This window comes from Pelodiscus sinensis, chromosome 19, assembly GCF_052426305.1.
Source record: "Pelodiscus sinensis isolate ZL-2025 chromosome 19, ASM5242630v1, whole genome shotgun sequence".
Lineage (NCBI taxonomy): Eukaryota > Metazoa > Chordata > Testudines > Trionychidae > Pelodiscus > Pelodiscus sinensis.
The window spans coordinates 12,308,519-12,332,307 of NC_143070.1; the positions used below are offsets into that span (position 1 = coordinate 12,308,519).

Genomic DNA, 23,789 nt, shown 5'->3' on the forward strand with positions numbered 1-23,789 from the left:
CAGGAGCTGCTGCCCCTCTGCTGCCACAAAAAAATGGGCTTTCTGGCTGTGTCTGCCCAGCAGCGTTATTCCGAAATAGATTTGAAATAACGGGCTTCTTGCTCTGAGTCCCGTCGCCCTCAGTGTGTGAGGAGTAAGGGAATTGGGGGGCAGAGGGCTCTGTCTTGGAAGCACTGCTGTGTATGCAGCGCCCAAAGCCAAAACGAGCTATTTCAACTTAAGTGACGCAATTGGCCTAGCTCAGGTTGCCTGGCTTATTCCAGTTTAGCCTGCAGTGCAGACGCGCCCTCTGTGACTGCTGGAAGTGGAGACCTTCTCTGTTCTGGCTCTCGGATCTTACCCAGGCCTTAGCTCAGGCTATGTCTAGATTGCAGGCTTCTAGACATGGGGTCCAGTGGACATGGGGTCCAGCCAAGCTGGGACTCCGGATCTAGGCAAGGGTGGGGAACAGGTCCTGATCCCTGCCCCAGAGGCTGAATTCCAGGCTGAGGTGCAGGCAGACATCTCTTTGCAGAGGCTGAGGGACCAGGCTGGCCTTCGTGCAGCTCAGCCCCTGGGGAGAGGTGGCCAGGAGAGATTCCTGTGGGAGCGGGGATTCCTGTTCCGGGAATGGCTTCCCCCCAGGAAGGTGAGGGCATGCGGGGTCCTGCGGCAGCTGGTAGTCCTGCAAAAGTATCACCTCAAACTGCTGTATTTGGCCCACCACGTCCCCGTTGTGGGCCACTGGGGGATCCGGCACACCTGGCTGAGGCCGCTCCAACACTTCTACTTGCAGCCGTGCAGCGGTACTGCTGGTCCTGCAACGCCTGCCAGAGGGGTGGGAAGGCCGAAGATGGGAGGAGAGCTGCTTGGGGGCCTCTACCCCATATAGAGGACCCCTTGGGCTTGCTGAGAGAGTTATGGGAGGAGAAGACCTCCCTGGATCGAGCGTCGGGGGTGGAAGACACCCTGGCTGTCCAGGGAAGGCTCGCTGAGCTCGTGGTCCCGGCCCGAAAGACCCTGGCCAGAGATCAAGGCCAGCGGAAGGGTGGGTGCAACCCCAGAGGACAGGCCTGTGCCAGTCCCCCCGGAGTGGTGCAGCGAGTGGACAGAGGGAAGCCAATTCATGTGGGGCCTCACTGCGGCCGGCCCGAGTCAAGGGGAGCACCCATGTGCCCAGGGCGGGTTCCCTCGCAGAGGACCCGAATTTCCCTAGGACATGAGCGGAGTGACCCTGCTCAGTTTGCTCTCAGAGGGGGGAGAAGTGTGACGTACATAGTGGGGGGTACATTGCTGGTTGCTATGCTGGGCAGTGGGTTGTGAGTGACCTCCACTGGCTGCTGGCTGTAGCATGGCCCAGCAGGGCAGGGGATGAGTCATTATGCAAGGGGGCTCCAAACCTGTCTGAGGAGTTATCTCCCAGGGAGCGGAACAATGGGAAGAAGGGGAGCGGAGCCCTGGCTGGGGGCAGGGCTCGAAGGGAGCTAGTTGGTTTCTGGCTGGTTTGATGGAGGAAGCAGCCTAAGCAACGGGCTTGGATATAGGGGCCCAGGCTCCCCCATCCCAAGTGGGGCTGAGGCATCCTAGGCTTGCCCTGTAACCAGATTGCATCTGTGCTGTGCTGTATCCTGGAGAAGCAATAAACTCCCTCTATTCTACTGGCTGGTGAAGTCTGTGCCATTACGGGCGTGCAGGAGACAGGGAAACCCCGACGCGCTGTCACGGTGTGTGTATATGAAAAATAATGGTGCCCCTATGATAACTCGGGTGGTTAACCATAGATTTCCATAGGACAGCTACTTCTTATTGCTGGATACTTGACTACAATTAAGATGTGACACTTTTGTACTTTTACTCAGGGGCTGCGTCTAGACTGGCATGATTTTGCGGAAATACTTTTAACGGAAAAGTTTTTCCATTAAAAGTATTTCCGCAAAAGTACGTCTAGATTGGCACAGATGCTTTTGCGCAAAAAGTGCTACCCATTCATTTCATTTGGTGTTCTCTAGTCCTTCTATTATGGGAACTAATGAAGAACGTTTCTTTATGCAGCCTCTCCACCCCACTCATGTTTTATAGACCTCTATCATATCCCCCCTCAGTCTCCTCTTTTCTAAGCTGAAAAGTCCCAGTCTCTTTAGCCTCTCTTCATATGGGACCTGTTCCAAACCCCTGATCATTTTAGTTGCCCTCCCCTCTCCCACCCTTTCTCTTCTCCTCTTCCACCTCCTTTTCCCAGTCTCCCCGAGTTTTGTTCAATAAAGAGAGTTTCTATTTTTGAACACACGTGTCCTTTATTTTGTACATCAGGAAGGGGGGCTAGGGAGGGGTAAGTGGAAGGAGGTGAGGGAGGAATGGGGTATGAGCCCCCGATGGGGAGGAGTGGGGTGGCTCTGTGGGCTCCTCGGGGTGGAAGCTCTCCTGCAGCCCCCCGATTGACGCCTCCCCCGGATGGCAGCCTGCGGCAACTGCAGCCGGGCTGATGGCCGAGTGCTGTGATGTGCCGAGTGTGGGCACTCAGGGCACTCCAAGCCAGGACTGCTTTGCTGTCCCTCATCGAGTTAGACAAGCGAGCGTTGCAAGTGGGGCACCCCTGAGAACTGTCTGTCCAGGTGGGGGTTGGGTCTCTTTAAGCACAGCCCTCAGCTAGCCTGAGACAGCAGCTCCATGCTCTAAATCCGAACCTGATGCCCTGCCAGCACTGCTTCTGGCCATCCTTAACCTCGGTTCAGAGTCCACTCAATGTGGACATGCTAGTTTGAATTAGCAAAACGCTAATTCTAACTAGTTTTTAGGTCTAGATGCGTTAGTTCGAATTAGCTTAGTTCAAATTAGTGCTGTAGTGTAGACATACTCTAACTGACACAACTAGAAAAACTATGTAGAAACTAACAGCTAAATTCCTATCTCTGACTAGAAAAAGTCCCTGAGGAGAAGAGCTCACTCCAAGGACAGCGAAGAAGGATCTGGTGGGAGGCAGACTGTGCACGCAAATGGCACGAGGAGCCCATAGTACATGAGCAGTCCGGCTGACTACTGCAAATGAAAACTCCCATCTGCGGCACTGGGATGATGCGACACCACACTAAAGCTCCCCCAGTGCCATCACTGGAAGAACATTTATTAAAGGAAACATTTCAGATAAGTTTCCAGGTGCGCGGTTTAGAAAGGAAGGCTCCGTACATCTGCGGTCACACCTGAGTTATGGGAAATTCCTAGTATTAATTTAAACAGTTTGCAAGATACACAGAATCAGTAACCAGCATTACCCCAAACTGAGAGGAGAGGGGCCTGGATTCCTCATGCAATTCCCCTCTGGTGAGCGTCTCCCACTGGCTATCTTAGACAGCTCCCTGCCGGGCCTCCTGGCTTGTCCCAGACACTCCCATCCCCTGTCACTCAGGCTGGGGGCTCACAGCATCGTGCCAGGGATTTTCTGGGCAGCTACAATTCCAGGCAGCGCCGTTCAGCATTGCAATAGCCCAGCCCCCGCCTGGAGCTCAGCCCTTGTCTCCAGCTCTGCAGGGGAGAGCAACGTTCCCAGCAGGCAGCAGCTTCAGGAGCCAGGGACGGCTGCTTTCCTGAGCCCAGCTGGCCGAAGAGTCCCCAAGGCAGCAGGGAGGCTAGTGAGGGGCAGAGCCGTTGGGTTGGTCGATTTGTGTGACCTGATCTGAACTCTGCCTGTACCCAGCCTGGCTGTTAGCTCTGCCCCTGCCCAGCCCCCAGCTCTGCCCTTCAGGGCCTGTCTGCTCTCTGGGGCTGCAGTAGAGTCCATCCACCTCCCATAAGTGGAGCTGCAGGAAGGGAGGGGGAGGAGGTTTCAGGCACCACAGAGAGGAGGAGCCAGGGGCGGAGTACAGGGGAGTCCTCCAGGGTCACACAGACTGGGGGGGGGGGGTGTAAGGTGAGAGGGGCTGGTGTCAGGGAGACAGTCGGAGCTCGGTGTCTGTGCCCCACACCCAGACCCAGGGTCGGATTTTCTCCCCGGGGAGGGAGCCCGGCGGGAAAGTGAAGATCGGGGCCTCGGTTCCAGCATCGATAAATGTCACCTGCCCCCGGTCACAGTCCAGACAAACCCGGATCCTGTTGGGGGGGCTCAGGGGCAGGAGCGTCTCAGGGTCAGTGAGAGCCCGGAACTGATCCCCCCTCCGCCGCACAGCCCAGATCCCACCCTTGGGGCTCAGGCTGATCCATCCCTTCCTGCTCACAGACTCTCTGGCCACCCCCATACGCCAGTATTGTCCATCCCCCACCTCCACCTCCCAGTAATGTCTCCCCGAGGTGAAGCCCTCACGGCCCAGTGCACAGGCCCAAGAGTCAAATCTCTCCGGGGTGTCGGGCCGTGGCTGTTTTGTCTCTGCCCGTCTCATACGTTTCCCATCCTCCGACAGGACGAGCTGGGGATGCGCCGTGTCTGGATCCAGAGTCACGTTGGCTGGGGGGAGAATCAGAGCGTGAGGGGCAGAGCTCGGCCCTGGGGGGGGTCGATGGCGTCAGGGACAGAATCTGCCCCACCTGGGCAGTGATTCAGGGACTCTCCTTCCTCCAGGGGCACCCGGCTCTGAGTGGGGAGCAGCCCTGAGGTCTCGGCCCAGCCCAAGGGGCAGCTCACTCCCCGGCAGGGAGGGGCCGTGGCAGAGAGAAGGGGTCAGAGGGGCCCTGACACTGGGAATCTGCCCCATCTCCCTGGGCCGGGGACAAGTGACTCTGGGCTGGGAACCCCAGAGGGATGGGATGGAACCTGCCTGGTCAGGGTTGGCTGGATCCAGGCCCTGCCCTTGGCTGGGCCCCTCCCCATTGAAATGTCCCTGGGTCCCAGCTGCCTCTGGGCAGGGTTTGTGATTCCCCCTGTGACACGTCTCCCCCGCATGGCACGTCTGGGCTCGGCTCCTTTCCCGCCGCACTGGGGCTCTGGGCCGAGCTCTGACCTGCCCCCCACCAGGCTGCTCAGCCTCTGGCCCAGCGCCCAGACCCCGCAGAGCCAGCAGGGAGGGGCAGGGACCGGCCCCAGCTGGGCGGGGCGGGAAGAGGCTGAACAAGGCGAGTCCTGCCCTGGGGGTGTTTCTGTCCCAGCCATGGCAGGAGGCTGACTCAGGGGTGACAGAAGGAAGAGGGGCCCCAGGGAGCTGAGGGGGGTCCCAGCGGGGGCTGGGCGGAGGGAGAGAGAAGCTGAGCTCACGCAGGGCGAAAGAGAGGAAAAGGGAAACAGGACCAGAGCTCTGCTCTCAGCAGCTCCCCAGCTGCCTGCCATGGGCCCAGGGCTGCCCCTGTCTGTGCCCCGGGCCCTGGTGCTCTGGGGTCTGATCCATCCCTTCCCCCAGCAGAGCAGGGACTCTCCCATGGACTCTTGGGTCCCCTGCCGGGGGCAGGAGAAAGAGCAACATCCCCGAGTGCCCCAGAGTCCATGCTGGGCACAGCCCCTCAGTTACTGGGGGGAAGGGAAACTCCCCTCTTGGACCCCCCCACCCTGCACCCGCACCAGAGAACAAGGGGAGACTAAGGCTGAGAGCTGCCCAGGAGCCAAGGCCAGTCCAATCCAAGTGAGAAGGAGGAAGAGACACAGCCAGGAGGGAGGGACAAGGCAGCTGTCCTGGAGGGGAGAGGAGTAGAGACCGGTGCTTGGAACCACATTGGATGGGATTGAAAAGAAGATCTCGGGGAGGGTTACATGGCTGGGGCAGGGGAGTGGAGCAGGAGGAAGCCTGGTGAGAAGCGCAGCCGGGAAGGTAACTCCAGGACCTCCCTCCTGGGCTGTTTTCTAATGGACCCCTACCCCCCGCTCTCAGGCACTGGGGGGCGCTCTCCACTCGGGGGTGTTTGCTTTCCACGGCCCTTTGGGGAACGCTGCATGAGGGGCCCCCCAATACTTGGATGCCAATATCTGAACGTCATCGTGACGCGGATTCCCCTCCCTTTGGGCTCTCGCTGATCCTGCACCGTAGGCGTCTGACACAAACTCTGTGGCTGTGGCTGATCTGGGCCTCACACCGAGATGTTTCCCGCCCTGCACATCCTGCACATTGACACACTGGCTGGGCTGACACTGCCGACGTGATGGGGCCGTGCAACGTCCTTACGCTCCTTAGGGGGGAAGTGCGAGGGCGGGGGGGAGCAGGCCCTGAGGGAGGGGAGCTCACCTGGACTGAGACTTCCTGGCTAAGCAGGGGGCAGGGGGTCAATCCCAGGGAGAGGGACAGGAGTGGGCGGGGGGCTGGGCTGTGCGAGGCCTGGCCCCACTTGGCTTTTCTCCCACGAGGGCTCCCACTCAGCTGACTAGATTCTCTGGGGCCCGGCCGTCCTGCTCCCGGGCTGGCAAAGCTGAATCACTCACAAGCAGGCCGAGGGGCCGAGCCTCCGAGCCAGCCTGGGCACCGCGCTGCAGGGAGGGGCAGGGCAGAGGCTGCCTGAGCAGCGAGGGTCCCTGCGACCCAGGGAAATCACGAGGGGCTGGGGCCAGTGGGGGGGTCTCAGGCCAGGGCCTATCAGAGGCTACTGAGCAGCAGGAGGAAGCCCGGGGAGCAAAGGCAGGTGGCAGTGGCAGCGTGCAGACTGTGGAAGCAGAGGACGGTGGCAGGGGGCAGGGGCAGAACACAGGGGCAGGAGGCAGCAGAGATGTCACCGACTGCCCTTCTCTCCCTGTCACGGGTGGGGGGGGGCACCCATGGGGCAGTGACTCTGGGTCGGTGCTGCCAAGGCTGAGCCCAGGAACACGGCCAGGGACCGGGGGTGGGCGCGTGCGAGGGGCTGCAGCTGCCCAATGGGCATGTGGCGTGTCCCCAGGTTCCTTTTCCCTTTTCACAAGTGGCTTTTGTTATGCTGACAAACCATGAACGTCAGTTACCTTCTCCTTTTGGGAAAGCAAATCTTCTCCAGCCTGAAACCAAGCAGAGAAACCCAGCTGAGAGGGATGGGAGCAGACGCTCGATCTCAGAGAGAGCAACCCACGGCCCATGGGCCCCACCTGCCCTGCTGGCCCTTTTATCCAGCCCTGAGCTGCGCCCTCAGCCCCCTCCCTTCCTTCCTCTCCCCGTCAGTCCCCACTCTTCACACCACCTGCCCTGGACTCCTGGCAGTGTGATGGCTGCTGTGTCCAGGCAGCACAGCTGTGGTACCACCAACCCCCATACTCTGAGTGGTGCAGAGAGCAGGGGAGGAGTTGGACAGGGGATGAGAGTCCGGGGGGGGAGGGTTGTCTCCGGCAAAGATCAGTGGGGTTTGGATTGAGGTGGGCAGTCCTAGGGGGGCAGTAAGGAACTGAAGAACGGGGGGGGGGGGTAAGATGGGGCAAGGCCTGAGCCATGCCTGGCTGTTTCCTTCTCTGCCTGGCCACCCCTACAATTTCTGTACCCTGAGGTGGCCTCTGGCCGAAAAGTTTGCCCACCTCTGCTACATACACAGGATTCAACATCGTACAGAGGGATGCCATAAAGAAGTCGGAAGGTACAAATTCTACTAGAAATGTTGAATAAATCAGAAAAAAAAGAGCTACACAAACACAGCATGATCCTTGCGGCTGGGTTGGTTTGTATTTCAAACATCTTCATTGCCTGTGGAATTAGCCCTACTAAGGGTGTGTCTACACTTGCCCCCTAGTTTGGACTAGGGAGGCCAATGAAGCACATCGAAGTTGCTAATGCAGTGCGGGATTTAAATATCCCACGCTTGATTAGCATATTCGCGGCCGGTCGCCATTTTAAAATGCTGGTCGCCTGATTTAACTTGCCGCGTGTAGACGCGATAGTCCAATCCAAAACCCTTCCCTTGAATTAACTGTTACTCCTCCTTGCAGGAGGAGGGGAAGGGTTTCTTGCATTAATCTCTGAGCACTTGCTTTTTCTGGGTATGTCTACACTACAGCACTAATTCGAACTAACTTAATTCGACTTAGTTAATTCGAACTAAGCTAATTCGAACTAGTGCATATAGACCTAAAAACTAGTTCAAATTAGCGTTTTGCTAATTCGAACTAGCATGTCCACATTGAGTGGACCCTGAACCAAGGTTAAGGATGGCTGGAAGCAGTGCCAGCAGGGCATCAGATTAGGACTTAGAGCGTGGAGCTGCTGCCTCAGGCTAGCCGAGGGCTGTGCTTAAAGGGACCCGACCCCCATCCCGGACAGACAGTTCTCAGGGGTTCCCCACTTGCAACGCTTGCTTGTCTAACTCGATGAGGGACAGCAAAGCAATCCTGGCTTGGAGAGCCCTGAGTGCCCACACTTGGCACATCACAGCACTCGGCCATCAGCCCGGCTGCACTTGCCGCAGGCTGCCATCCGGGGGAGGCGTCAATCGGGGGGTTGCAGGAGAGCTTCCACCCCGAGGAGCCCACAGAGCCACCCCACTCCTCCCATCGGGGGCTCATACCCCATTCCTCCCTCACTTCCTTCCACTTACCCCTCCCTAGACCCCCTTCCTGATGTACAAAATAAAGGACACGTGTGCTCAAAAATAGAAACTCTCTTTATTGAACAAAATTTGGGGAGACTGGGAAAAGGAGGTGGGAGAGGGGAAGAGAGAGGGTGGGAGAGGGGAGGGCAACTAAAATGATCAGTGGTTTGGAACAGGTCCCATATGAAGAGAGGCTAAAGAGACTGGGACTTTTCAGCTTAGAAAAGAGGAGACTGAGGGGGGATATTATAGAGGTCTATAAACGCATGAGTGGTGTGGAGAGGGTGCATAAAGAAAAGTTCTTCATTAGTTCCCATAATAGAAGGACTAGAGGACACCAAATGAAATGAATGGGTAGCAGGCTTCAAACTAATAACAGAAAGTTCTTCTTCACAAAGCAAATAGTCAACCTGTGGAACGCTTTGCTGCAGGAGGCTGTGAAGGCAAGAACTATAACAGAGTTTAAGAAAAGTTAGATAAATTCATGGAGGTTGGGTCCATGGAGTGGTATTAGAAGCAAGAGGAAGACCAAGGACAGGGTAGGCCCACTGCTCAGTGAGGAGGGAGAAGCAGTAACAGGAAACTTGGAAATGGCGGAGATGCTCAATGACTTCTTTGTTTCGGTCTTCACCGAGAAGTCTGGAGGTGTGCCTAACGTAGTGAATACAAGCAGAGAGAGGGTAAGTTTAGAAGATAGGATACACAAAGAACAAGTTAAAAATCACTTAGGAAAGTTAGATGTCAGCAAGTCACCAGGTCCTGATGAAATGCATCGCAGGATACTAAAGGAGCTGATAGAGGAGGTATCTGAGCCTTTAGCTATGATCTTTGAAAAATCATGGAAGACAGGGGAGATTCCAGAAGACTGGAAAAGGGCAAATATTGTACCCATCTATAAAAAGGGGAATAAGAACAACCCAGGAAACTACAGACCGGTCAGTTTAACGTCTGTCCCAGGGAAGATAATGGAGCCGGTAATTAAGGAAATCATATGCAAACACTTGGAAGGTAATAAAGTGATAGGGAATAGCCAGCATGGGTTTGTGAAGAACAAGTCATGCCAAACTAATCTGATAGCTTTCTTTGATAGGATAACGAGCCTTGTGGATAAGGGAGAAGCGGTGGATGTCATATACCTAGATTTTAGTAAGGCATTTGATACGGTCTCGCATGATATTCTTATTGATAAACTAGGCAAATATAACTTAGATAGGGCCACGATAAGGTGGGTGCATAATTGGCTGGATAACCGTAGTCAGAGAGTTGTTAACGGTTCTAAATCCTGCTGGAAAGGGATAACAAGTGGAGTTCTGCAAGGGTCTGTTTTGGGACCCGTACTGTTCAATATCTTCATCAATGATGTAGATATTGGGATAGAGAGTACGCTTATTAAGTTTGCAGATGATGCCAAACTGGGTGGGGTTGCAACTTCTTTGGAGGATAGGGACATAATTCAAAATGACCTTAGCAAGTTAGAGAAATGGTCAGAGGTAAACAGGATGAAGTTTAATAAAGAGAAATGCAAAGTGCTCCACTTAGGAAGGAACAATCAGTTCCATACATACAAGATGGGAAGCGACTGTCTAGGAAGGAGCATGGCGGAAAGGGATCTAGGGGTCATAGTGGACCACAAGTTGAATATGAGTCTACCTAGTTCGAATTAAGCGCTCCGCTAATTCGAATTAAGTTCGAACTAGCGGTTTGTATGTGTAGCGCCTATGAAAGTTAATTCGAACTAACATCTGTTAGTTCGAATTAACTTTGTAGTGTAGACATACCCTCTTTGATTACTAGTCATAGATGAACAGCTCTGGGGGATGTGGTTCTGTCTTAACCAAAAGATGATTCGCATCATATTACTTCATTGTATTTCGTTACATTTTCAGAACTAAAGTTAAGACTCAACTTCTATTCAAATAGCAGCACGTTAGTACCTCAGATATCAACTCAAGTGACCTTCTGGCGTGAGAATTCTCCTGCTTACTCTGAGACCACCATTCATTTTTGAAGTTGTATTATAAAAATGACAAAAACCCAACCCCCTACAGGAACAAAGTACCATGGTGAGGACACACCTTAGGACAACAGGGTTTACCCGTAGGGAGAAGGAGAATGACACTTACCGAGTTCTGCTGCGTGTTTCTCTGGAAAACAAGGACAAATGAATCAATGACTAGTGGGGGGGGGGGGTCTCTTCCCAGGATCTACATGCAGGGTGGGGTTCCCAACACTGCCTAAGTGACTAGGGTGCAGGGGTCCCGATGTCACTACATCACTGAGGCAGCTTTGGGAATCCCACTGCCAAGGGTTATACACACGAGTCTGAGATTGGCCTGGTCTGTGCAGGGCTAATGTGAGACCCTCTGTACCACTCGGTGCCTGTGAAGGCAGAGTGGCTATAGCCAGAGCCCCCGCTACCCCCCCCCCCTCCCAGCACGTCACAGGCACATTCTTCACACTGGCCCTAGAATGTTTAGAATGACGGAGACTTTGATGCGACCCACAAAGGATAAAGGTTGAATTTCCCCTTCTCTTGCCTGCGCCGTGGGTCGGTGTCAGGGCTGGCAGGCAGGGCCCAAAGCTCTAATAGAGTGAAGCCTGGTGGTAGCTTGTGCCCTTCCAGAACATGGAGTTCAGCAGACGTGACGCTCTGGAGGAACAGGGAATAACGCGGAAAGGACCGAGCCTGAACACGCTGCATTAAGAAAGGGTTTGTCAGTCAGTTTAAACTCCTCTCTGTCGCCTCTTCTCCCCTCATTGCAGCTCCAAACCACCTTCCTTTATTACCCATACTCCCCTGCTCCCTAATCCCTAGTACCTCCCAATGGGCATTTACACGTGGAATTTACTGTCTTTTGAAAAATCTCAGAGGAACATCTGAATATTCTGCTGTGCTCAGATTACACATTTCCCCAAAACAAAAACACTTTTTACAGTAAGTGCTTTCCATTTTCTACTCAGGGTTGGACCGAAACGCCCAGGGCCTGGGTAAGTTCTCAAACTGTTAGAGCCAAAACAGCTGATGTTGAGCCTCACAACCTTGGAGTCAGTTTGCTTTCAGCCCTCTGGGGCTGTCTCTCTGCAGCGCTCGGTATAAGCCATACCTGGTGCTGGCTGGGGCTGTCCTCAGCATGTGATTTACGGGTCTATACTAGACCTGCTAAATCAAATGGCAAAGATCAACCGCCAGAGCATGAAGTGTCTGCTAAGCACAGATGTGACCTTAAACTCCTCCTATTTTAAAAAATGTGAATAGCAAATCTTCCAAAGGAACCAGGAAACCCCATCACCTCCCGCCTCCCTCCCACGCTGCTACAAGAACATGAACATGTACAAAAATGTCACGTATGGAAAGAGGAAGAAGGAGACTCACCAAATGGCTCCGAGTGCTTCTCCTCATTTATTTACTAGCCCACTGGCTGTTCCTCAGGGAGCACTAGTGCAGCTCAAGGGTGCATGGCACTTGATGAGTGTGACGGACCGGGCCGTGTCTGGGCACAGCTGAGGGCGTCCACTCAGGGCGAATTTCTCAAATCCGGGGCTTCTTACAGCCCCCAGACTGGTGACCTCTCCAAACAGGCCACAAACCAGTCCCACAGAGCGCTTCAGCTGCCTGCCTGAAGCCTCACGAGCAAAACCCCTCCGACACCCCAGCAATATCCGTGCCCCAGATGGCCCCGGGCCTATACACAGGTGGGGGGTCCTAGCACCCAATCCCACCTACCCCGAACAAGTTCTGTCCGGTTCCAAGAAACCAGCCACAGATCCCTGGTCAATTTACCCTCTGGATCTTACCCACAAATCACGCTGGGCCAATCCTTTAGAATCTAAAATTAAAGGCTCTTCGATCCCTGCAGTGCTGCCTCTGGGATGAAGTGCTGAGCTGAGAACAAAATGGCATTGACCACATGGCCTCTTTATACCTCCTTCCTGGCCTCTTCTTGTATTCAGCAGGTCACCTGGTCAGAGGCCAATCTCTGTGTTTCCTGCTGGCTGCTCTCAGGTGACAGCCCCCATTCTTTGGATGTGTCTTTGGCCCATCAAGTGCCATTGTCCCACAGGGCCTGGCTAATCAGCCTGTCCATAGCAATGCTTAACCACATTCAGAGAAATATTCAGCTTCCACACAGATTACAGATTCCTACCTACACACACAGACATTATACACTCACATAAATAGCGTACATAAGATCAGCAAACAATAAGCTCCCATTCAATACCCCACATGGCTCCCTTTTATACCAATTTCTGGGGCCAACATCCCCACCTAGGGGTGCAGCAGCGATCTGGCTGCTTCTCTCCAATTCGGTAATGTGACAATGAGCAAAAAGGGATTTTCAGTATAGAAATCAGGTTTGGAGGTACCATGTGGGCAGGGAGACCAGAGACAGATGTGAGTGACCCCGGAGAATGGGGAGAGGGAAGACGGAGCAGGATGCAGATACCTGCTGTGATCTGGCTCTCTGGTCCGGTCCCACTGCCTATTTGCCTTCTCCTTCCAATCCCACCATCCCTGCATGTCCGTAAGTACAAACCACCCGGCGGCTGCATTTGGGATAAGCCCGTGTCTGGCACAACTCACCCACACAAGGGAGTGAGGGGGAATGAAACCTCCGTAGTCCCAGGCCTGGGCTCCCTGGCTCCTTGCTGTGGCATTGGGGGAGGCCCAGCTGGAGCAATAGGCCCTGCTGCAAAGGTGGGTGGGGATGGCCCAGAGCAGTGGACTGAGCTTTTCACCCCGTCCTCCAGCGCTGCCGTCAGGTCATGGGGTTGTCCCCTAAGCCTGCAGCCAGGGGCTGCTGCCGATGATCAGCCCACGGACAGAGGGGAACCTCAGTGGCATTTCCATCTCTGTGCTGCTGGGGGTGGGGCAGTTCTAAGCTCCCGTCATGCCAGGCCAAGTGTCAGATCTGTCCCTGTGCACGCGGCTTTGCAGAAAATCCCTTGTGAACGTCCCTGTATGTCCTGCTCCAGCATTTACCTTTGAGTTTGAAGAGATAAACACTCAGGGCAAAGGCGCCCAGCAAAACCACCAGGGTCACTCCCAGAGACGCCATCCAGGGATTCACCTTTGGGAAAAAGGGATCTGAAAAACACAAGCCCAGAGGCACCCACATCACTCAGGAAGCAGGAACCCAGCTCTGATGACTCCGCTGTGTGTAAGGCCGCCCCAGTGGGACCAGTCTGACACAAAGGAGGCAATGTGGCCCCATCGGCACGGCACCAAACACCACAAACCAACCAAGACAGCCACCACATTTGTACATTGGTGTACGAGTGAGCCTGACCTGGCGTGCCATGGGAAACAACGATCAGTCTCCAGTCCCTGGGGCAGCGGGTGGGACTTGTGAGATCTGCCGTGGGAACATGGACAAGCCCTTTCCCCTCTCTGTGGCTCCATTTCCTGGCTGGCCTTTGTGGGGTCCTGATCATTTAGGCGCTTGTTCTTTGTAGCAGGCACTGACTGTCAGTCTGTGGTTTTGTGCAGAGCACAGCACAGCAGGGCTACTGCCTGATACGAGCTATCTAACACAGCAACTGTTGCTAGTAACAGTAACAGGTTGGAGTGTTCAGCGTTAAAGTTTCTGATCACCGAGGGGGTTCCGACCTAAAACACTCTAGCAAAAGTATAGCTTAGCCAGTACAGCAGTGTCCATACCAGTGTTCCCAGTAAGCTGTGTGCTGGGGCAGCCACTCAGGAGAGATTCAGATGCCACCAAGTTGATTAGCAGAGTGCACTGAGCACCCTCCACCAGCAGGATGTGTTTCTATGGGTGGTGCACATCTGTACAGGCCATTGGGGCATGCAACAAAATTTATTCTGCACATGGATGGAAAAAAATGAGAGAGAACATTGGCCCACACTAGAAGTGTTTTTTTGGGAGAGCTGTACTGGCAAAATCTTCTTAGTGTAGACAAGACTTAAATAATCTATGTGCACAAAAAAGGTGACACCATTAGCTAGGTTTCTTGAAGATTTCAGTTTGTAAGTTTGTTTTAAATAGACAAACTTTTTCTATTTAAAAATAGATTACATTTATTAAATCTTATTAGATTTAATAAAATCTAATCAGGAGGTTGTTGTCTTTTTTTCTGACACTGCTCAGTGTGTGGTTTTTGATGGTCACTGACCTGATATATAAAACAATGATTCCTTTTCCTGGCTGAGACGGGTGTTCCTGACCACACAGGACAAGTTCCGATTGGAATTTTCCATTATAATGGCAGAAGTTTCTGTTCTATACAGTCCATTGGCTTCTCGGGAATTTGTTTGAGAGGCTGAAGGAAAGGCCTGTCCATTGAGATCTCTCCACATCACCTCGGGCTCCGGGTACCACCCAGCCGACCGGCACACCACTCGGATCCCTCCATCCTGGTAATCCTCAATGGATACATGAGGAGCAGAGCCTGAAGCTAGAGACAAATGCATAAATCCATGTTGATTTGTGCACATATTGAGCCTAGAGAATACAAAATTAAGCTTCCCCTTTATTCTCAAATGTCCATGGACTCAGGGAAACAGATGAACAAAAAACAAATTATTTCCAAGAGGGGATGGAGCTTTCTCCTCAGTATTGTTCCCTCCCAAGATCCACACAGATGTGCTATTTTTGGACTATAGGAAACCCTTTAATTGATCATTGAATTTAGCACTAACAGAATCTGTAAAAAAAATGGAGAAAAATAATCCTTGTATTTCAAATGTGCCTTCAGGTGAAATGTCACCTCTTCGGTTATGGAAGCTCTTCTACCTGGCCCTGCAAATGCAGGAGCTTATCAGTTAGCATTATTCTCTCTCTCTCTCTCTCTCTCTCTCTCTCACACACACACACACACACACACACACTTGCAATGGTAAGAGACTGGGGAGCCAGCGCACAAAGACGCTGGCTCAGTCCCTGCTCCTGAGGGTCTCTGATCAGTCTGCATCACTTTCCCCACTGCTGCTTTGCACAGATAGGGCCAGGGGAGCTGGTGCGTGAAGATCAGACTTCAGAGACTCGCGGGAGCAGGGACTGAACGAGCATCTTTGTGCACCAGCTCCTCTGGCCCTGTCGGCGGGGAGCGGCAGGGAGAAAGTGATACTGGGACTTGGAACAAGCCAGTTTGCACGCTGGAACTGCCTACCCTCATCGACTAATCGAGTAGTCAATAACCAATCCACTGACTACTCGATGAGGAAAGTAACCGCATGTTAACATCCGTATTTTAGATGTGAGTGCCTAGTGCCCATAGGCTATTGAATGGGCATTCCTGACCGGAACAGCTGTGACTGCTTGTGTATCTAATTGCAAGTGAGGTGAAGGCTGCACAGGTCTGTCCCACTCCAAAGGGCATTATTCTCACTGCTGCGGCGCCTCCTGTGGGTAGCTCTGGGGAATTAGCCCTTTCTCAGGAGGGTGCCCCCTCCTGGCGGCGTCTTGCCTGGCTACGGTCCATGCTCATGTTCCAGACGCGCATTGCTCCAGGAACGTGGCGCCCTCTGCAGGACAGGGCCCTCCAGCAGTGCCCGCTCCAATGGGCTCTCACCCCTCTCCTGGGCCATGTTGACAGTCCTGAGTCTCTACTGCCCTTGTGGCCCACTGTGGCCTCCAAGACCAGCCCCTCTGCCTCTGGGGCACACAACAGCCTCTATGGGCCATGCGTTGGTGGTGAGATGCAACGTCCACCCACTACTCTGGGTCCCAAACCAGGGACCCTCTGGCAGCCGCCTTGTCCTGCCCTCCGCTCGCCTCCACTGCCTCTCGCTCCCTGGGCCAACTCCCCTGTGGCCCTTTGCACCTCCTGGCCTTGTAGCCAGGGCCGGCTTGAGCCATTCCTGTACCCTGGGCAGCGGGCACGCAACACATGTGCAGCTCCGCCCCCGGGCCCACGGTGCATGCGTGGCCCCGCCCCCCGGCGTGCTGCACACCTTACAACTGAAATCGGGCTCGTGGCGCCTGATTGCAGCTCTAAGGGGCGCTGCACAGCCCCCTGCCCTGGGCGTGTGGCGCCCCTCACAGGTGCCATCAGGTGCCTCCCATAGGTTGGTGCCCTGGGTAGCGGCCCACCTGGCCCCCCCTTAATCTGGCCCTGCTTGTAGCAAGGCCACAGCCGGGCAGGGATTAAGCTGGAGCCTCCCTCTCTAGCCCCCCTGGGTCTGCCCAGCACTGCGCTACTGATAGTGCCTTCTCTGAGGGAACCAGGCCCTGCACCCTCCTTGGCCAGGCCCTCACTGACTCTCTCTGTGGGCAGCTCTCTCTCTATAGGGCTATTCCAGCAAACTGCACCCTGCTCGGCTCTTTCAAAGCCTCCCTGCAATGGGCCAGGGCTCTGCCCAGGCTCCCTCCAGTCTGCATTGACCCTTCCCAGCCAGTGTGGGGCCGTCACCCCACAATAGACAGGTATTTGCATATTTGGCCAATTATCTCAGGAAATGAAGGGTCATTCCTGGGCATTAGATTTAACCGTGTGACCATGGGAAATCGGGTTTTGTGTCTCTGTTTTGTCCCGTTCACCACACCCGGAAAGTGTTCGGTGAAAAAGTGAGATGACTCTTGAGGAAGAAGGCGTCATAATCCAGGGGCACCTTCTCCAATTTTCTTCACATTTGGTACAAGTAAGTAAGTCACCTTGGCAACCGACCGTGGGTAAAATGCTCAAATCATTCAAATCCCTTGGCACCATCCCCGAGGGACGTACAGACACACGCTACTGACCTGCCACCTTTAGTTCCAAGACGGCTTCTTCATAAAAGGCACCATCTTGAACAAAACAGCGGTACTGCCCTTCGTCAGAGAGTCTGACGTGGAGAATTTTCAAAGTAACATTCCCCTGTTCATCTTTCAAGAGCTCTGTCCTCTGCTGGTATTCTGGCATCTGCTGCTCGTACTGGTCCTTTCCATCGCTATAGCGATGGACAAATTGGAAGAGCTGGGACCGGAACCAAGTCACCTCCATGTTCTCAGCGCTCATCCTGGGGGCCAGGTGACAGGGTAACACGATCTCCTCCCCCACCACGGCCGTGACAGGCCGGTCAGGTCCCATCACTTTAAATTGTGCTGTGGAATGTCCCAGGAGAGAAGGGAGAAAAGCTCAGAGAGAAGATCTTGTCCATTCAGTCAGTGGCACACACAAAACCGGTCCTGTTTGCTGTAGTTTGTATTCCCTGGAGATACTGGGAGGAGACCCGGCACAAGGAGATGCTACAAGCCTATGGACCTTGTAGGCTGGGCTGGAGGGAGACCCCAGATAAGAGAGCTAATGCCAGGGAGAAGATTCCTTCCACTTTGAGCCTGAGGGCAAGTGGCCACCAGCAGAGCAAGTGTCAGACCCACGGCATCCCTGTGGCACAACCAGGAGCAGGGTGACGGGATTTCCTTTTTCAATGTAGGAAGTGCCCAGTGCAGAGACAGCACCATGGAATGAGGACAACTCAGCCCCCACCTTAGATTTAGTCCTGCAAGAACCCTGGGCCCAGCCTTGCTGAGTTCCAAGGACTCTGCCACAAGGAAGGTGGAAGTGGAGCCCTCGAGGTCGGGGAGGCCGCTGGGGCTGTGTCTGCCCTGCCAGAAATAATAATTCATTCCCCAGATAACTATTTAGAAATAAGCTTTCCAAAGAGGAGTTTTTATTTCGAAATTACAGGCTTGGTCGTGTGGACGCTCACCTTGGTATTTTGAAATAAGGGGAGTTGTTTTGCAATGACTGCCCAGTGTAGACATGCCCTGGGTAAAGACGTGAGAGCGAGGACTCGGATCCTATCACTGGCCCATCTCACCGGGGTCGTACAGAAGCCAGAAGAGTTCCACAGTAGCAGGACCATCCCCTGGCTTACACTGAGCTTGCTGTATTAAGTTTACACACTGTGGGTATGTCTGCACTGAATGTTTATTTCAAAATAGCACATCTGCACTGCAGGGAAGCCTCAAAACTAGTCTGAGGCAGACTTGTAGATGGGCTACCTCGAAGTAGAGCCCCAGGAGGCCCCGGGGAGGTATAACTTCGAATGGCCGTCGTGAGGGGCTATTTTGAAATAGCAGCAGTGGACTGTCTACACGCGCCTTATTTCAAAATAGCTATTGAGGAAGAGGCATTATTCCTTATGGAATGAGGTTTACAGATTTTGGAATAAGCCGCCCATTATTTTGAAATTATTTTGAAAGAAAGAAATGGCTGTGCAGACGCCCGCATTGTTATTTCGAAATAACGGTGCAGTGTAGACGCACCCTGGGAGAAGCTCCACTGACTCCGAGTTGCGCATCTTGTTAAGACACTTCCGGGACTTAAATCCTCTAAGAAACAGCAGCCCCTGTGCAAAGTCCTACCTGATTCCATGCTGAACACATAACAAGTCAGGAAGAAAAGAAAACCAGGCAGAGGGGAGCCGGCTCTGTTGCTCTGGCAGATGGAGGGAACCTTCATCTTCTCTGAAACTTCATCTGGACAACAGGAAGGAGAAAACAAAAACTGACCACAGTGAGCAGGACACTCACTAGCATTAAGGCTAAGCCTAGACTGGCAAGTCACTGTGCAGTAAATCACCCCCAGCGCTGTGACGTTCAAGGTGTCCACATGGGCAAGGCACTTAGCCCTGACCTGTACTAGGGCTTCAGTTCAAAATAACCCCCCTTAGGTTGAATTTATAGGTGAAGCATACACCCTAACAAATCCCTTATTTCAAAATAATGGGCCGCTTATTTCAAAATCTGGACTCCTGCTTTCCTTGGGGAATACTATTAATTTTGAAATACCTGTTTCGAAATAGCATTAGTGTGGACGCTCCAGTGCCATTATTTCAAAATAACTGCTCCCCAGAGGAATCTGAACTAGTTACTCCAGTGGTCCCCAACCTTTTGGGGCTGCTGGGCGCCTGGGGTGGGGCCATGCACGTGCCCGGGAGCGGGGCCACCCATATGGCACACACCCGGTGCTGGTGCCACCTGTGTGCCTCACTCCTGGGGCCGGCACCGCTCCTGTGCTGTGTGCCCAGGAGTGGGGCTGCCCATACACTGTGCACCCAGGAGCGTGGGTGAGGCTGGCCCCGTTCACTTGGTGAGCGCACAGAAATAGCCCGATGGATGCCATGGCGCCCGCGGGCACCGCATTGAAGACCACTGAGTTACTCTCTACAGCTTCCTGGGGCTCTAAGTCGAGGTCTCACATCCTCATTAATGGAGCCTGCTTCGGACTATTTTTGAGGCTTCTCCGTACAGGGCATTCCTGCTATACGTCTCCCTAGTGCACATCAGCTCTGCACTAATGTTGTTGACACTTGCAGGAACTGTTGCGTTATACATCCTCCCATTCCCCGCTCTTACGTCATGCAGAAAATAAGAGACCAATTCGTGCAAATGGAAGTTAGCCGTGGGAAAAAAATATCCTCGCTTTACGTCGTTTCACTGTCCACCCCATGTTTTGCAACATATCTTGGGTCTAGAGTGGGGGAAGCCCTGCAGTGGGAACTCGCTATTTTGATGTGGTAAAATCAGGAGTTTATTAAGTCAAATTTAGTGATGTTGAAATCGTTTCCTAGTGTAGACATGGTCTCTGGGTGCACTAGCTCTGCAGTCACTGCACTCTGCCATGCGCAACTGCATCCTTCCCCTCCCCTCCAGCAGGGTGGGGAGGGTAGCTGAGCTAGCTTCCAGGGGCACACAGCCCCATCCTCTCCACCTCCCCTCCCCTCCCACCGAACCGCCTCTGCCATGTGGGTTCCTGGTCTGATGGCACGGCCTTCTTCTCCTCCGGGCTGCATCGAGAGCTCGGTTGATGTGGGGTGAGGCACGTTTGGGCTCGGCAGGTGCAGCTGAGGCCACTTGTGGTGCTATATTTTAATACCCAGGTCCCAGACCCTGCGGGTGACTCCACCTCCAGCTGGAGTCAAGCGGCAGCCACACAATGCACATTCCAGTTGAGTCAGCCTCACAGGAATGGGCCTCCTGCAGCTGCCACTTGACTCCAGCTGGAGCCAGGCAACCTGTGGGGACCAGTACCACAGCACTAAAAATAGCACCATGGGTGGCCTCTACTCCATTCTCAGTACACAGTCCCACATCAGGAGCAGCTGGGATTGAGACTGTGGTAATAGTATCGCAGCCCCAGGGCCGGTCCACAACATTTTGCCCTCTGAGGCAGGGAGCTCAAATGACACCCCCATGCCTGCTTTTCTCCTGCCTGGCTGTTATATCTCTTGTGCCCTCCTTCCTCCAGCACAGCACTCCCCCATCTCTGTGCATCTAGAGCAGAGAAAATACATCTGCACCAGCAGACACAATCTTCTACACTCTGGGTCCTAATGGTGCCCCCCTCCCACAATCTGGCACCTGAGGTGGCCACTTCAGTTCACCTCATGGTAAGGCCAGCCCTGCACTGCCTGGCTCCAGCCCCACAAACTGCTTTGCATATGGAACACAGAAGGGGGGGGGGAGAAGGGGCTGTACTAAGGGGAAGGGGAGCAAGGAGAGGAAGGGGCTTGTGCAGAGTGGAGAGGGGCAGGGCAGGAGAAGAAAGGGGCGGGCACCAAGGGGCAGGGTGGAGGAGAGACAAATGCCAGGGGAAAGGTGAGGGGAGGTGTCAGTGGGAATGGGAGTAGGAAGAGGACAGCATGGTGCTAGGAGAGGAGAGGGGAAGAACAGTGGGGGCAAGAGGAAGGAAAAGGAGAAAGGGGAGCAAAATGAAACCTGAAAGAAAGAAAAAACAAAATATTTCGGGTTCCATAATACATGATTCAAACCAACCATAACATGCCATTTCCCAGCCAACGCTACCAGTTTTGAATCGCTCTCCTCCCACAGGTTTCCTCAGGATATTGCAACGTCAGTGGCTTGTCACACAGGAGGAAACGATCCGTTTCACACCGTGTAACACATTTCCCTGTGTCGGTGTAGCCTGGAGTCCCCTCAGTGACACCCTGGAGCACAAGATCAGCTTCAGGCACGTGCAGAAGGAACCAGCTGCAGTTTGCTGCCCTGGCTGGTTCCCGGCAGGACCCTGTTGGGCTTTACAAACCCAAGACGATTCACCCCGCCGGCGAGAGGCTGAAAAGCGCAGCGAGAGCGGGCGGGAAACCAGACTTCGTGCAGCAAGTCGCCTGTCTCCGCAGTCTCGGGCGGGGTTTGTCGCAGGTCGCCCCGGGGAACAGGAGCGGGCGCCCTGCTCTGAACAACACGCAAGAGGCAGAAATTCCCAACCCAGCCGGCGGGCAGAGGGACACCCCGGGACACCCTGTGGGGAAAGGGGAAGGGGAAGGGACCGGAGATCTCTGCGAACGGGACACCCGGGCCGGTCCCGCACGGAGCGGGGCCAGTGCTCCCGGGGCGGCTCCCGCCGGGTGTTTCCAACCATCCGCCCGCGCCCCGCGCGCTCCCAGGCTCGACCAACCCCGCCCGGGGGCAGCACGTACCGGGCTGGAGCCGCGGGGCGCGGGACGCTCTGCCGGGCGCGGCCGGTGTATAGGCAAAAAGTGAAACCGCTCCGTTTTTGTGACGGTCACAGTTTCTGTCAAACAAACATGACATTCGGTATAACTGCTCAGGAATTGCTACCTTTGCTGGCTGGTTGCAAATTCAGAGGAACTGTGTTTTTTGGTAGAAAAATCTCTCAATTTGCTACCTCCTTGCTAACGGACTCAGGGGATGCTGGTGTTTGTTCAGTTCGGGTGCGCATGCTCAGTGCACCCAAAGTAGCAAATTCGGAGAAGTTAGTGTTTTGCTCGCTACACACCGCTACTTTGGGTGCACTGAGCATGCGCACCCGAGCTGAACAAACTCAGTGTCACAAAAACGGAGCGGTTTCACTTTTTGCCTATACAGGCTCGGAGCGGCCGCGGGGGGAGCAGATGGGGGAGCGCCCCGAAACCGGCCCCCCAATTATCCTGGGTCCGCGTCATCCCCTCCCCGACCCACGGGGCGACTCGGCTTCCCCCTCCCCGCAAATCGCCCCTCTCCCAGCGCTGCGCAGCTTCCAGCCTCGTCCCCTAGGTCCGCCCCCTGTCCCCAAGAGCTGCCAGCAGCCCGGGATGGGGCGGGCCCCGCTCCCCTTTCCCCACCGCCCCCAGTTCGGGTCTCCCCCCCGCTCCCCTTCCCCCCCCGCCCCCAGTTCGGGTCTCCCCCCCCCCCCCGCTCCCCTTCCCCCACCGCCCCCAGTTCGGGTCTCCCCCCCGCTCCCCTTCCCCCCACCGCCCCCAGTTCGGGTCTCCCCCCCGCTCCCCTTCCCCCACCGCCCCCAGTTCGGGTCTCCCCCCCGCTCCCCTTCCCCCCACCGCCCCCAGTTCGGGTCTCCCCCCGCTCCCCTTCCCCCACCGCGCCCAGTTCGGGTCTCCCCCCCGCTCCCCTTCCCCCACCGCCCCCAGTTCGGGTCTCCCCCCCGCTCCCCTTCCCCCACCGCCCCCAGTTCGGGTCTCCCCCCCGCTCCCCTTCCCCCACCGCCCCCAGTTCGGGTCTCCCCCCCCGCTCCCCTTTCCCCACCGCCCCCAGTTCGGGTCTCCCCCCGCTCCCCTTCCCCCCACCGCCCCCAGTTCGGGTCTCCCCCCCGCTCCCCTTCCCCCCACCGCCCCCAGTTCGGGTCTCCCCCCCGCTCCCCTTCCCCCACCGCCCCCAGTTCGGGTCTCCCCCCCGCTCCCCTTCCCCCACCGCCCCCAGTTCGGGTCTCCCCCCCGCTCCCCTTTCCCCACCGCCCCCAGTTCGGGTCTCCCCCCGCTCCCCTTCCCCCCACCGCCCCCAGTTCGGGTCTCCCCCCCGCTCCCCTTCCCCCCACCGCCCCCAGTTCGGGTCTCCCCCCCGCTCCCCTTCCCCCACCGCCCCCAGTTCGGGTCTCCCCCCCGCTCACCAGCCCCTCGGCGGCTGAGCCCGGCCAGGGCTTTCCTAGGAAAAGGGAAGAGAGTCCTTGACGGGAGTCTTCTTGATGGGGAGCCTCCACACAGTAAACCTTGGGGTTAATGCCCCCATTGAGATGCACGGAGCAGCACCCCCCAACTCAAAGTGATCATGTCAGGTGGTCTGCAGACTCAGGCAGATGTTTCTGTGTCATTGACTCTCAAGTTATAATTCCAAGTTTTTCTTCCCAAGGGCTCAATTTAACCCCCTCTCCCCCCCCCCCCCCCATTGAGATTATCAAACGGCTCCAGGATCCAGGGCTCCAATAATGTTTATGTCTTTATCTGGTCTTAATCAATCCCACCCACAGACTCACTCCTCATCTGCCATTACTTGTGTGAAAAGGATGTTTTAGGGCCTGGCCTGTAGATGTCAAACGAGCACTAATTTAGTTGTAAGTGGAAAAGGAAGGCAGCATTGTCAAGATACGGGAGATGTAAATGAATAACCAGAATTTGATTGGATGACCAATAATAACCCTGCTTTTAGGGAAGTAAAAGAAACAAAGACAGCCAAAGCAACAAAGTGCTGATAACCCCAAATAAGAGGTAATCAAAAGTAAAAAAG

The 23,789-nt window shown here is 54.9% G+C and overlaps 1 protein-coding gene across 4 annotated transcripts; it reads right to left on the reverse strand.

Annotated features, from left to right (window-relative positions):
* Positions 1 to 2,905: 2,905 nt before the first annotated feature.
* On the reverse strand, positions 2,906 to 23,228 carry LOC149522178 (butyrophilin subfamily 1 member A1-like). Of its 4 annotated transcripts, XM_089770551.1 has the most exons (9): positions 23,176 to 23,228; positions 21,752 to 21,846; positions 18,675 to 18,788; positions 17,067 to 17,408; positions 14,500 to 14,781; positions 13,349 to 13,453; positions 10,491 to 10,511; positions 6,821 to 6,853; positions 2,906 to 4,414 (listed from the first exon to the last, which is right to left on the reverse strand). In XM_089770551.1, exons 3-9 carry the CDS (start codon positions 18,769 to 18,771, stop codon positions 3,900 to 3,902), a joined length of 1,395 nt encoding a protein of 464 aa, XP_089626677.1. In that variant the 5' UTR covers positions 18,772 to 18,788; positions 21,752 to 21,846; positions 23,176 to 23,228; the 3' UTR covers positions 2,906 to 3,899. The 4 variants fall into 4 exon arrangements, with proteins under 4 accessions (XP_089626677.1, XP_089626678.1, XP_089626675.1 ...); XM_089770552.1 differs by lacking the exon at positions 21,752 to 21,846 and having other exon boundaries at positions 23,176 to 23,222; XM_089770549.1 differs by lacking the exon at positions 23,176 to 23,228 and having other exon boundaries at positions 21,752 to 21,989.
* Between the last annotated feature and the right edge of the window lie 561 nt (positions 23,229 to 23,789).

Bases quoted from the DNA above. Each gene is read 5' to 3' on its own strand.
- LOC149522178 (XM_089770549.1), bottom strand. From the start codon at position 21,866: ATGTCATGTTTGTTTGACAGAAACTGTGACCGTCACAAAAACGGAGCG. The intron at 13,454-14,499 runs GTCAGTGACCAT...TGTGTTTTTCAG, and splicing joins ATCATTGTTTTATATATCAG to ATCCCTTTTTCCCAAAGGTG. The intron at 4,415-6,820 runs GTAACTGACGTT...TTCTCCCCCCAG, and splicing joins TGCTTTCCCAAAAGGAGAAG to CCAACGTGACTCTGGATCCA.